The sequence below is a fragment of the Papaver somniferum genome, chromosome 10, assembly GCF_003573695.1.
Source record: "Papaver somniferum cultivar HN1 chromosome 10, ASM357369v1, whole genome shotgun sequence".
Classification (NCBI taxonomy): domain Eukaryota; kingdom Viridiplantae; phylum Streptophyta; class Magnoliopsida; order Ranunculales; family Papaveraceae; genus Papaver; species Papaver somniferum.
In genome coordinates, this window is record NC_039367.1 from 116,638,835 (window position 1) to 116,652,362 (window position 13,528).

Below are 13,528 nucleotides of genomic sequence, written 5' to 3' on the forward strand. Positions count from 1 at the left end.
CTCCTCCTCCCATCAACCGTAACCTCCATTAAAACTCAAAATTTCATCGTCTTCGATTAATCGACGATTCGAAAATTAATCAAGTGTAGTGTAATGACTTATATGAGGTATGTTTTGAAAACCCAATTACGATTTGGTTTATTTTGTTCGATTTAAGTATAATTTCTATCAAAAATTAAGGTTTTAGATGAAATTGAAATTAAAATTTCTGGGTTTATGTGAGTTACGGTTGATTTTAACTCAGTTACGAACCGTAACTGGAGATTTTGATGTTGTTACGGTTGATAATAGTTCAATTACCAACCGTATGTTCTTATATCTGAGATTTTTCTTCAGTTACGGTTGTAACCATTTTAGTTTACGAACCGTAACTCAGTTACGGTTGGTATCGAGCATTTGGTTACCAACCGTAACTCAGTTACGGTTGGTATCAAGCATTTGGTTACCAAGTGTAACTGGTTTTACGATTGGGCTTACTTCAAATTTAACCAGTTACGGTTGGTATTTCATCTTTTACGAACCGTAACTTCGATTTACGGTTGGTTATGAGCAAAATTCCAACCGTAATTAGCTCTGAAAATGTAAAAAAATTAAATTTTTTACGTACTTTAGATAACTTTGAGCAACAAAAAGCTAGTTGGGACTAATTTAGAAGTATACCCGGTCATTTTCAGGTCCTGGTTCTTCATTTTGTTGGTTAATTTCTTCAATTGATTGAGATTGACCTTCTCCTCTAAACTTTTCTTTTAACTCTAAAAATATGATTTTGGTTTTGATTTTGAGTTAATATAAGTGAAATTAATCATTAACACTAAACTTGATTATCATCACTAAACTAGTTTATCAATTATGAGGGTTAATTTGTCACTTCCAGTTTTTTTTGGATAAGGGACACTTGAATTGTCATGTAATGACCCTTTTTGTCCTATTACAATGCCGCCCCTCTAATAAACCATGCCGCCCCTATAACAGGATCGTATATTTAAGTTTGTCCATACAGGTTGCCTAAGAAAAAGTTGATGGTGTATTTTGGTACCCCGCGTTGTCACTTTTGGTTTTTGGAATTTTTCGATCCTCTTGTATTGGCACCAGATGTAATTGCTAGATATAAAAGAAGATACACCCAAATGTAAAACAAAGGTAAACATTAAATGAGCATAAGTTAAAAAAAAAAACGTAAAGAAGAAAGGCTTTTTATGCAATTAAATTGAAGAACCGACTTCAGGTTAAACATATCATCCCTTATGGCATCTTCAATTTCATCAGGGATATTATGCAAAATATCAGAAGAAGCTCTTAGCTTTCTAGCTCTGTTTGCTATTTTATGCGCTACATTGTTACCTGACCTAGTTACATAATTTAAAGAAACTCTTACAGTAGTAGATAACAGATGCTTTATTTCATTTACAATATCCTGATTCACCCAATGTACATTAGGGCCAGCATCATTGATAGTTGTCACTGCATTTAGACAATCCGATTCTAGCAGTATATGCACTGAGTGAAAATTCTTGGCCCAAAGCAGTGCTTCCTTAATGGCCAAGCATTCAGCTTGTTCAGGGTCTAGTCCTCCATTGCAGCTCTTGCCCCTGATGCCTCTGGATTTGCCTGCAGAATCACGAACAATTAGCCCAATTCCATTTTTTTTGTTACATTATCAAATGATGCATCAATGTTGATGTTAAGTTGGTTGTTCGCCGGCGGTTTCCAATTGTTATTTTTTGGCCTAACTTGCTTATTCTGGCCTTGATCATTCTCACATTGCCTTATCACCCATCTAATATTACTGAGTGTGATCCACTTGTTAGGACTTTTGTTCCGAAAGAGCTTATCACAACGATTTTTCCAAATCTGCCAGGAAGTGTTCATTAAGATAAGCAACCAGTTATTGTATTCTTCATTATGGGCAGCTTGAAAGGAAGTAAACCAGCTTATTATCCATGTGGATACTGGGATGTGCTGAGTCTGTAAATTAGAAACATTAACATTCATATCCATCCAGACAGATGAAGCATAAGTGCAGTCATAAAGAAGATGTTCTAGAGTTTCAGTGTGTGATCCACAATAAGGGCAGAGAGTATCAATTCCAGTCTTGTAATGGCCGATTTTGAACAAAATAGGGACAATCCCTTCTAAGCATTTCCATATAAATAGCTTCACTTTATGAGACACCTCAACCTTCCATAATATTTTCCAGACTAAAGTAGGCACTTGCCGATGATTATGAGTTATATAATTAGTTGGTGGTGCAAGAATTCTATATGCAGATTTGACAGAGAAGACTCATGTTCGATTTGGTTCCCAAATAAGTGCATCTTCACCATGTTGAGGGATATACATGTTACGAATTAGTTGCACTATTTGAGAATCAAAAATCTCTGTAATAAGAGGCACATTCCACCTTCTAGGGTTATTAAGCATCAAATACGAGACATATACTATTCTTGCCAGCTCAGCAAAGTTGTGCTTTGGGGTTGGTGGTTCAGTGAGGCCATTTATCTACCTATCATACCAAACTAGAGCTTTAGTACCACATTTGATAGCCCATCTATAATGTTGTTGTACTATTTTAAGCCCCTGCTCTATCCCTTTCCAAATCCAAGAAGAGTTTGTAATATCCTCCTATAGATGTAAGAAATCACAATATGCAACATACTTTGGCTTTAGTATCCTAACCCATAGTTGGTCTGGTTCCGTACATAGCCTCCAAGCTAGTTTAACCATTAAAGCCATGTTAAACTGCTCTAGATTTCTAAAGCAAGACCTCCCCCTGTTTGTCTGAAGTGAAAGAATCCCAGGCTAAGAAGTTAATACCTTTATTAGTTTTATACTCCCACCAGAATCTGCGCTGAATTGAGTTTAACCTTCTAATAACGTTACGAGGAATTTTAAAGTTTCCCATATAATGAGAAGGCATTGTGTTAAGAACTGACTTTACCAGAGTTGTTCTTGCATCCTGGTTCAAGGTTTTTGAGCTCCAGCCCTGCAATCGATTACCGAAAGCATCCGACAGACCCTGAAAGGAAGTATTTTTTTCATTTACCGAGAAGAATTGGTAAACCAAGGTACTTATCAGTAGTAGTCAATGTTCGAACACCCAGCCTATTTACTATTTGTTTTTTCCTTTCATCAGATACTTTCCCAGTGATAAATGCTGCCGACTTAGAAAAATTAATCATTTGTCCTGAGAGGGAACCAAATTCCTCTAAAATGTGCAACATATTATCTATTGTTTTGTCATCCGCCTGAAAGAAAAGCAAACAATCGTCAGCAAAAAGCAGATGATTGATAGGTGGAGCGTTCTTCGCCACTTGAATGCCTTTAATGAGATTCTGTTGTTGTGCTTGATGTAAGGATTTAGTTAAATATTCCATTGCAGTGATAAACAAGTAGGGAGAAAGCGGGTCTCCCTGCCGTAAACCTCTGGATAGAGAATAAGATGTACAGGGACCACCATTAAGACGGATTGAAACAGTCGTGGTCGAGATACATTGTTGAATGAGAGCTCTCCAATCATCACAGAACCCCATAGACCGTAACATTGTATCCAAGAAAGACAATTCGAGCCTATCGAATGCCTTAGACATGTCTAACTTGAGGGCAATTTGACCCTTAGTGGTCTTTGACTTTTTCATTGAATGAATTATTTCATGTGCGATGACAATGTTATCGTTAATATATCTTTTAGCAACAAATGCGGCTTGAGTTGGAGATATGAGTTTTTGCATAAATGGATGCATTCTTTTGACCAGTAATTTGGAAATGATTTTGTAACTAGTGTTACAGAGCCCAATAGGCCGATAATCACTTGGAGTACAAGGATTACTGATTTTTGGAATGAGACATATAGTTGTTTCATTAAGATGATGAGGAAATTTTTTATGTATGAAGAAATCTTGCACCAGTTTCACAATATCGTCACCTACAACTTCCCATTGGGTTTGATAAAACCCAGCAAGGAAGCCATCTGGACCTGGGGAATTCCAGCTAGCCAAACTCTTAACTACAAGCTTAATCTCCTCCTCAGATGGAACAGTCATAAGCGAAATATTATCTGATTCAGCGACAGTACTATGAATATGATTGAAGGAGTGATCAGGCAGTTGCGGTGAAGTAGTTGTAGCAATTGAGGAGAAATGTGATGTAAGATAGCTAGTACCACCTTAACAACTCGGCGAAAATCGAGCGAAACTTGAACATCAGATTTTCGATTACACAAGAATTTCCTTATGAAATTCTTAATTGTTTAATCCTGCATGTTTTAATCTCTTCTTTCTCGTTCTAATGATACTAATTTTTTATCATCTAATGGTTAATACGATTGTTTTTCTTCTCTTCCTTTAGATCTATCTGGTCTACCTTGCTAGATGCGTTCGTTGTGACAAGTGAGCAGTTTTGCCTCTGTCCCTACCTTCGATTTCATCTTGGTTACTTCAATTCCCCACTATGATTTCCCTTGCACGAGAGGATCCAGCTTCCACCTTTACACTCCATATCTTTTCTCAGAAAGCCAACTTATCTTTGTTTCCATTATTAAATTATTAAGGTTCATTGTTTCCACCTATGGCTTTGGTTATTCTCCACTTGCTCTCTCGACAAGATTACAGGGCTTTGACCAGGTGTACAACATTCATTACTTGTTTCATTGACAGACAAAATTATCTTTTAATGTCTTCCATTATCTTGTACCTTCTGGGGTTGGTCTTTGTTACTCTCATCATGCTAAATCCCTTCATGGAGAATCAACGGGTTCAACAACAAATGGATTCAACATCACTTTCTGATAGATTCAGGGCTCTCAGGCAACCGATTTTACCTCAGGAAGATCTTACAAAAGGGAATAAAATAGATTAAAATCTACTGAGAGCATATCTTAAGATGGGGGAATTTGATATTTCAATGGATAATTATAATTATGATAGCCCAGATCCAGCAATTATCCATACTACTAGGGGGAGCAAAACTATTCGAGGGCTTTTGGCAGTAACGCATCCGGCTCTGGTGACCAGGTACAATCCCATACGAAATTCTATTATATTGATTTACAACGCCATAGTTATTTACATATCCAGCACATTACTTTATTTCATAATTGCATCTCTATTGATGTTAAACAAAGTAGAAGCATGAAGGTTCTAACATGGAATGTACAAGGTTTTGCGGATAGAGATACTAGGAACTATCTGAGGGATATAACTAGAGACCATAATCCAGATATTGTGTTTCTATGTGAAACAAAAATAGGAGAAGAAAGAGCTCAAGCCCTTATTCAACCTTACTATTATCCTCACTCTTATATTATAAGTTCAGTAGGTAGAGCTGGAGGCTTGATTCTTCTATGGAAGGATGGCTTTCCTTGTGACATAGCATGTGTTAAGGATAATATGATCCATTTATTGGTTACTTCAAACCCGGATAAGGAAGAGTGGCTTCTCACCTGTATGTATGGTTCGACTTGTGAGGATAACAAAAAATTGCAATGGGATTTTCTGAAAGATCTCAGTGACAATGTTTTCCAGCCATGGGTGCTTATTGGAGACCTAAATGTCCATCTCCAACTTGTAGGTCAATCATCTGCTCATACTTCTATTGATAATTGGGTATGCAATGTCATAGAGGAAGCGGGGTTAATGGATTTAGGATTCATAGGGAAACAACATACTTGGACAAACCAATCTAATGGTAAGGGATATAAAAGGGCTCAGATTGATATGGCACTTCATAATGATAAGTGGCAGATTCAATTTCCTGAATCAAAATTGTATCACCTACCGTTTCTTGGGTCGGACCATTGTCCAATCCTGTTAACAACTAAAGCAGACATGTTTAAACCTTCTAATGTATGGAAGTTTTACAAATGTTGGCTCTCAGATCCATCATGTTCGCAAACTATTGCTCAGTCTTGGACATCTACAGATTCAGACTTTAGCAGTAAAATTACTTTCACTATGAGGGGTCTAGCAAGATGGAAACGTTTGCATTTTGGTCAAATAGATAAGAAAGTAGCTTTTCTCAAAAATCAGCTAGATTATTATCAGTCACTCCCTCACAATGATCTAAATAGTTCTCAAATACATTCTATAGTAGAACAGTTGAAACACTGGAAAAAAACTTGAAGCTGACTATCGGCAACAAAAATCGGGTGATAAGTGGGTGAAGGACATGGATAATAACACTTCTTACTTCCATGCTATGGCTAATAGGAGAAGAGCTATGAATAATATTGTAGCTCTGAGAACCCCTACAGGAATGTGGATTCATACTAAAGAGGACCTATCTAACCCTTAACTTGGAGGTTAAGTATCCTACTTATATGGATAATGGAGATAAGATCTCCATGATCCAGTGCTACTTGAGAGATACATATCTAAGTTACCTACTATCTAGAGTATTCTTTTACATGGACTTTGACGTGCCGCCACTTTATGCTAGCATTTTGGACTATAAGATACATGTGAGAAATGAGAATATGGTAAATTTGCTATCTCGATGGACATTCCCGAGTAGAGTAACGACTTTCATTCCTAATCCAGCTAGACCTGTGGAGATTTAGTCAATCAAAGATCTTTTTGATATGCCGATAAGTCAATATGGTATTCTCGAAATCTGAATGTTCTGAATTACCATTAAGCGCAAAATATTACCTACTCAAATACCACCCTAACAGTCTTTCTTCTTTCTGCATGACGTCGTCCTATGTTTATGGTAGATATCTTAGGTAAAGTGTAAGAACTTTAAAACATGATTCTATATTTTGCAGGTTCTTCTCAATTGCCGTACTGATTCCTCAAATGGTTCCACGTGGCTAGAAGATATCTTTCACCAACAATAAAATGGATAAAAATATTTAATAATTATGCCTGAACCCAAGGTAACTTTCATAGGCTAGAGAATTGATCTACATTTATAATTAAGATCGACAAGATTTAGAAATGATACTTAGATTTCTAGTGGTAAACGTGGTCTCACGCTAGCTCGCACCCAATGAGTTTTCGACATTTTAGCTTCCATTTGCAACAATCTTGGCAAGTACAAGCAACATTGCATTGTATATTTTTTATTTCATAAAAGTGGAAAAACCTTTGTAAATTTATTCACACAGTCGATTTTGGAAATCGGAAAACCTTACAGGGGTTTTTAAAATCATAATACAGCCTGCAAATCTATAGTATCTCCACCTGTTCTTGCTTAACAATCCTACCCTTACAAGTATAGTTTGCATCACTGCAAATGACAACAATGGGATCTTAGAAAGTTCCAACTGAGATTTTTTGAGAGCAAGAACGAAATCAGGTGGCCAGACTAACCAAAAAGGACTAGATGCATCGCCGTACATAACAACAATGGGATCATTGTTAGATTCAATCGATTTTGCAAAGAACAAGTATAATAACTAAGATTATCAAAATAATAATAACCAAAAGTTTAAAATAACAATAACACGAGAATTTTTCCGAATCCGTATTAAGAGAGATCTAAATCGGGTTAAATCGGCATTGAAGGCTTGGTGACAGTTGCTGGAGCTGATGCATAGACAAACGAACAACCATTACGCGTAAAATTGTAAATCATGCTTAGGCTTAGTCCCATGGGCTAGATTGAACTGCTAGATTAGACAAAAAGTATTGGCTATTTGTTAACATTAGTTCTCTCTGCTAGCATTTGCTCGCATGTGAACTAGCAGCGAGATAGTTGCGCTGAATGGTTCGGGGACACAAAAATCACATTTTCGCGGAATGGTTCAGCGCATCTAGATCTATTTTTTGATCAGATAGCTGAGATTGGTTGCGCTGAACCATTCAGCGCTGGACGCTGTTTGATTCTGCGACTAACATGTTAGATTAAAACTTCCATACGACTTAGGAGGTTGTACTAGCTGACGTGGTCTACTAATCTAGCTGCTAAATTAATTAGCACTACCAAGTACCAACTGCATATAAAAGGGAAAGGAAATGATCGTTGATTCGGTGTTTCTCGCCCATTTATACAACTACCAACTTTTTACTTTTTGTTTTCGAAATTTGAAATAACATGGTCCCACATAGCTCATCTAAATCGTTTATTTATTTCATCGAGAAATCGTATGGTCAATATGCTTTATTTAAGGATGTTCAACGGAACATGAACGTAGGTTAGCAATTTGGGTAGAAATGTGCACACCATAGGACTAAGCCTTTAATCCCACAAGATAAATTAACAGATGCGGACAAAAATCGAACCCCACTGCAATCGATTCCCACGGCTAAGCAACCCGATCGCAAGAATGTTATTTTATTTATTAATTTAATATTTTTTAAAATAAAAATAAATTTTTTATTATTATACAAAGCTTTTGGTTGATAACCTAGCAACAAGTGGGCTCCGAGGCCCTAGAAATTATCAAAGGTTTCGATTAATTTAATACATTTATTTATTTATTAATTTAATATATTTACTTCTTGAATTAATTTTCTTTTTCCCACCAGAATTCTATTTCTTCGGTTCTACGCTCAGAGTAGACAGTCACGTCAGTGTTTCTGAATCTCCAGACCTACCAAAACACAAACGAAAAACCGAACCCTCTTTGATAATTTCTAGGGTTTGTCTTTCCCACATTCACTTAGTCCCCCCGTGACGTTTCCGTAAAATCACCGAAAAACATTCATATTTTTCTTCGCCTATCTATCTCTCACCATAAATTCACTCTTCAATTTCAGTTTCAGTCTTCTTCTTGTCATCATTTTTTCTCTTTCTTCGTCAACTGTAAGTCTCTCTATCTCTGCTTTCACGTCTTTTTCTGATTTTTTTTCGATTTTTTTCTTGTTGAATTTTGTGATCTTTTTTAGGTTTTGCGATCTTGATCTGTGTTGAATGTAAGTACATTGATCGGTTTCGGTTAAATCCAGAAGGATCTGATTTTTGAATATTGACTGATTCTGGTCAAGTTTTAATAGAGTTTTTGAGTTGATTAACCAGGGTTTCGGATCGTTGAAGTAATTCTAGTAGTAATTTTTGAGTTTTTGATGTGACTATAGGTAGTTAATGATTTGGATCTCATTCTGTACTGATTTGGTTTATATGATTTGTAGGGAAGAAGATCCGCTCTAGTGTTTTATTCTTGATTACTGCTGTTTCATTTAAGGCTTTGTGATTTTTAGAGAAATGGGACCAGAGCTATTGAAGATTCAGCCTCAAGAACTCAAGTTTACTTGTAAGTGTGTTTGATCAGATTATGTTTTTCTAAGTAGACTATTTGCTTACTAGTTTTCTGATCGAAAGTGTCATTGTGTTGGTGAATTTGTTAGCTTTTGTTTGCATACATATGAGTTTTCACTGGTTGATGCGTGGAAAGTGGTATGCGGAAAATTTGGGAAAGGTTTATTTACTGCATTTAAGCTATATGTTATCTTTTGGGAGCAAAGATTTACAGAAGCAAGGCTAAAGTCTTTGATAACCAAGTTTAGGGTTTTATATGGCAGTGAAATTACTGATAAAAAGGATTATCATCTGTAGCCTCGCTTGTTTACACTTCTACTTCGTTACAGTTCCCGCATGTTTTAAATTCATGCTTAGTTGCTAAAAATTCTGTTAGCAGTGCCTACCTGTTGCTAAACTTTCTTGCTTGGTTGATAATAGAAAATCCAGTCTAAAAAGTTAGAGATTTTTTTTGAAGTAGAATAATAAATGGCTAGTGAATCTGATGCTACAGTCTGGGTGAGAGTGTGGGTGTAGGCGAATGCACTTAGTGGTCTTGGCTTTCAGTTATATAAAGCGCCTAAAAGTATATGGTATAAACTTTGTTAACTTTGTGAAAACCGTAAAGAACACTGAACTTGTGGAGCTATTTAGTAAAAATCAAATAACTAGTTTGTATGTTGCTTCTCTATTTAATACTCGTATGACATATTCTCCAAGTATGTTAGTCTACATCTGGAACATTTGTTTTATCCTCCTACTGGTAGTTCTTAGTGTTCTTGTTGGCTGCACTGTCTTAATTACTTCATCGCAGGATGTGTATGCTCTGTCTTGATAGTTGTTAATTCAAATAGTAAATTCTGTTATTTCACTTCATGTTTCAGACTTTTTGATGTTTCACAAGGTTATTCTGATACTACTTCCTCTCTTTCTAGTTGAATTGAAGAAGCAAAGCATGTGCTCAGTTCATCTTGTCAACAACTTGGATCAATATGTGGCCTTCAAGGTGCAAACTGTGTTTATTTTGATTTTTACGTCAGGATTTTTTGGTTTCTTCTCTGAAAATGAACTTCTTATATCCTAACTAACCCTATATGAGTGACCTGGGAGCAAGTTCTTGCTTACTTTGTTAATACGTCATCCCAAGTCCCAAGTATTTGGTGGCAAAAAGGGTGACACCAAAATCAGACGTTTTATCTAAGTTCATTTCAGATTGAATAAAATGTTGTCCCCCTTGCTACTTCGTTATCCAGTTCCATGAGACCCCCTAGCATAGTATTAGTGTTTTATTCTTAAATTACAAAAACACTGAGTTAGAAGAAAAAGGTAATTTAAAGTTATCTCCCTTATGATCCGCACACCGTCACCATGTTGTCCCAGAAATATACTAAACTATTGATGGGTGGTAGCCGCTTAGGCCAACATTATGTGATTGCGGTAGCATTTAGTGTAAATTTTTTTTTTTTTTTTGGTTCAGGTTAAAACCACATCTCCCAAGAGATATTGTGTGCGGCCAAACATTGGTATTGTTCAACCAAGGTCTACTTGTGATTTCGCAGGTATTATTACATATACTTTTCACTTTATAAAGGGCCAAAAACTCGCATATGTATACAGATATGTTTTTTCCAATAATGAAGGCAAAGTGTTCAGGGTGGAGTCCTACATATGGTACTTAACACTGAACAAAGCCGTTGAGTAAGCACACCAGTGTCATTTTCCCTGGATACTATAATGTTCACGCTATATCATCGCAAGTCGCTTCCATTTCCATTATTTTTAACCTTTCATATTAATAACTCAAAGGAGCATAAGTGCCCAGCCAATAGCCATGTATTTTCTGCACGTGTATGTTCAATAGTTCTCTAATCAACTTCTAATGTTTTCCCATTTGGTTTAAATGCAGTTACTATGCAAGCACAAAAGATAACTCCTCCTGATATGCAATGCAAAGATAAATTCCTTGTTCAGAGCACAATTGTTCCATTTGGAACCACTGAAGAGAACATCACACCTAGCATGGTAAGTTTCTCCAGTATTATTATGTGAAAGGCAAAAGGAGCAAGACTAAATTTGTCAGAGTTTCTTATTATTTTGTTGACAGTTCGCCAAAGACAACGGAAGATATATTGAAGAGAACAAATTGAGAGTGATCCTCATAAGCCCGCCCCATTCTCCAGTGCTGTTACCAATCAATGGAAGTCCAAAACAGGACCTGACTTGTCTTGATTCAAGTGTAAAGGGTCCAATTTTGAAAGAAATGGAAAACTATCCGCTGCTTCATATGGTAAAATATCTTAACTGGCTCTAATTCTAAAGAAATTCTGTTTTTATCTAAACTTTCAACATCAAATTATGTCGCTCACTTTTCTTATGACATGTAGTATATATGCCTTCTTGTACCTATTAGGTCGACTATTTATCTATCTTGTCACTGCCTAAACTATCTTGTATGAATTTTATTTTAAATCTTTGAGCTGTATGAAAGAAAAAGGGTATATAACATGCGTAATGGCATGGGCACATATTGCTGTAGAGATTTTATTTTGCTCTTTCCATCTTGAGAGATCCTCATGCGGCAATTTCTTCTCTTTGTTTCAGTGTGAGGTAGCTAAAGTGTCTGAGGATTTAAAGCTATCTAAGTCCGCGGAAGAGTTCAAAGTAGTGAAGGATGTGCATGAATTGAAACTAGCTGAGGATGTTCAGGAGGTGAAACAAGCGAACGATGTGCAGTATTTGAAGCAATCTGAGAACGTGAAGGATTTTAACCTAGAGGAGGATGTGCAGTACATCAACCAAGCTGAGAATGTGAAGGATTTGAACCTAGTGGAGGAAGTGCACGGATTGAAAATGGCCAAGAATACTCAGGAACTGAGTCCAGATAAGAATGTGCAGGATTTGAAGCAAACCAAGGACGTACAGTATTTGAAACTGGATGATGAGTTGAAGGAGTTAAAACCAGTGAAGGATATGCAAGAGTGGAATCTGGTTGATGTTGCTCAAGAGATCAAGCTAGCTGGTGATGTTCAGGATTTGAAGCTGGCCCAGGAAGTTCAGGACTTGAAACAAGACACGGATGTAGAAAAGTTGAAATTAGCCAAGGACGTGGAGGAGTTGGAGTTAACTGTAGCGAAGTTGGGATCAATGTTAAACAAATTGGAGTCCAAGCTAAGTGAGGTCAGTTTGTTTATAACTCCTTTTCTTACACTCAATAACTGCCTGAATTGTTGGATTGCAGTAACATCGCTTATTTCCATTAAATTATTGGTTCACATGCCCAGTATAGTCATTTTAAGTTTAGACCAGTTTTGCTGTAGCCCAGACTGCATGTTTTGGTTCCTGTGTCGGGAAATATACTATTCTGACATCTTATAGCTAATAACCATTTTGCAGGCTGAAGCTACCAACACAAAGTTAAGAAAAGAGACTAGTACAATTAGTGAAGAGAAGCTAACTTTACAACAAGAAATTGTGAGTAAACTTTTCTTTACTGCATTTACTACTTCTTCCAACTGTTTTCATTTTTTAAAAAGTTGATCTAAGTAATAACACAAAAAAATAAACATGTAGTTGAACAGAACAATTTAATATTGAGGAACCTGGTTTCTTGGTACTTGTGGCAAACTTTTTTTTTACCAAATGTACTGTTTTTCATTAAATTCGAAGATTTGAAAATTTTAATGCTGCTCGAATCCATTTATTAATTGGTTCTTTGCTATTTCTCTGTGCAGAGCATGTTAAAAACGAAGAATGGTGTACAAAACGTTCAAAAGGGTTTCCCTTCTCTCTTTGTTTTGATGGTCTCACTAATAAGTCTGGTACTTGGATTCAAACTAAGCTCTTAGTAGAAGAAGCTGAAGCTGAAAGTTTAGCCACAGATGACTGACATGTCTATAACTAGTTAGATACTTCGGTTTTTAGAAAATTTAGTAGAAAAAAGTAAAAGATTTTGTTTCCTCCTGTTATATCTAAGTTCAATAAGAGAGGATTTCTAGTTTCTGATGTTGAACTTGTTAATTTGGTGTGTATATAGAAGGATGTTTTCGGATTGTTTACCTCTAATTGTCTCCAATCTCGACTCCTGAATCTCTTATATAGAAACCTGAAGTGTCTGATAATCTAATTATACGTATTCAGAGTGAAGATTGGGCCACTAGGGATTCTTCTATCTAGTCGCGGGTTGGTAACTTGTGGGTCACTGTTTGGGTTGGGGGGTTTGCATCCTTTTGTAATATCAGTATGTGTTTTCGTCGCCATTTTTAGTTGTCTTGTTTGTGTCGTTTGCAAAAGTTGTCTTGTTTGTGTTGTTTGTAAATCATGTATGTAGCCTCCACTGTAAATTTAGTTGCCTGCA

At 36.3% G+C, this 13,528-nt stretch overlaps 1 protein-coding gene across 4 annotated transcripts; it reads left to right on the plus strand.

The window, feature by feature from the left end:
* Nucleotides 1–8,472: 8,472 nt before the first annotated feature.
* On the plus strand, nucleotides 8,473–13,317 carry LOC113318682 (vesicle-associated protein 2-2-like). 4 transcript variants are annotated; one of them, XM_026566896.1, is made up of 10 exons: nucleotides 8,473–8,742; nucleotides 8,826–8,852; nucleotides 9,069–9,190; nucleotides 10,059–10,180; nucleotides 10,652–10,733; nucleotides 11,081–11,196; nucleotides 11,279–11,461; nucleotides 11,776–12,351; nucleotides 12,568–12,645; nucleotides 12,906–13,317. In XM_026566896.1, the coding sequence occupies exons 3-10, from the start codon at nucleotides 9,142–9,144 to the stop codon at nucleotides 13,017–13,019; spliced, it is 1,320 nt and encodes a 439-aa protein (XP_026422681.1). In that variant the 5' UTR covers nucleotides 8,473–8,742; nucleotides 8,826–8,852; nucleotides 9,069–9,141; the 3' UTR covers nucleotides 13,020–13,317. The 4 variants fall into 4 exon arrangements, with proteins under 4 accessions (XP_026422681.1, XP_026422683.1, XP_026422680.1 ...); XM_026566898.1 differs by having other exon boundaries at nucleotides 10,110–10,180; XM_026566895.1 differs by lacking the exon at nucleotides 8,826–8,852.
* The last annotated feature ends 211 nt before the right edge of the window (nucleotides 13,318–13,528 follow it).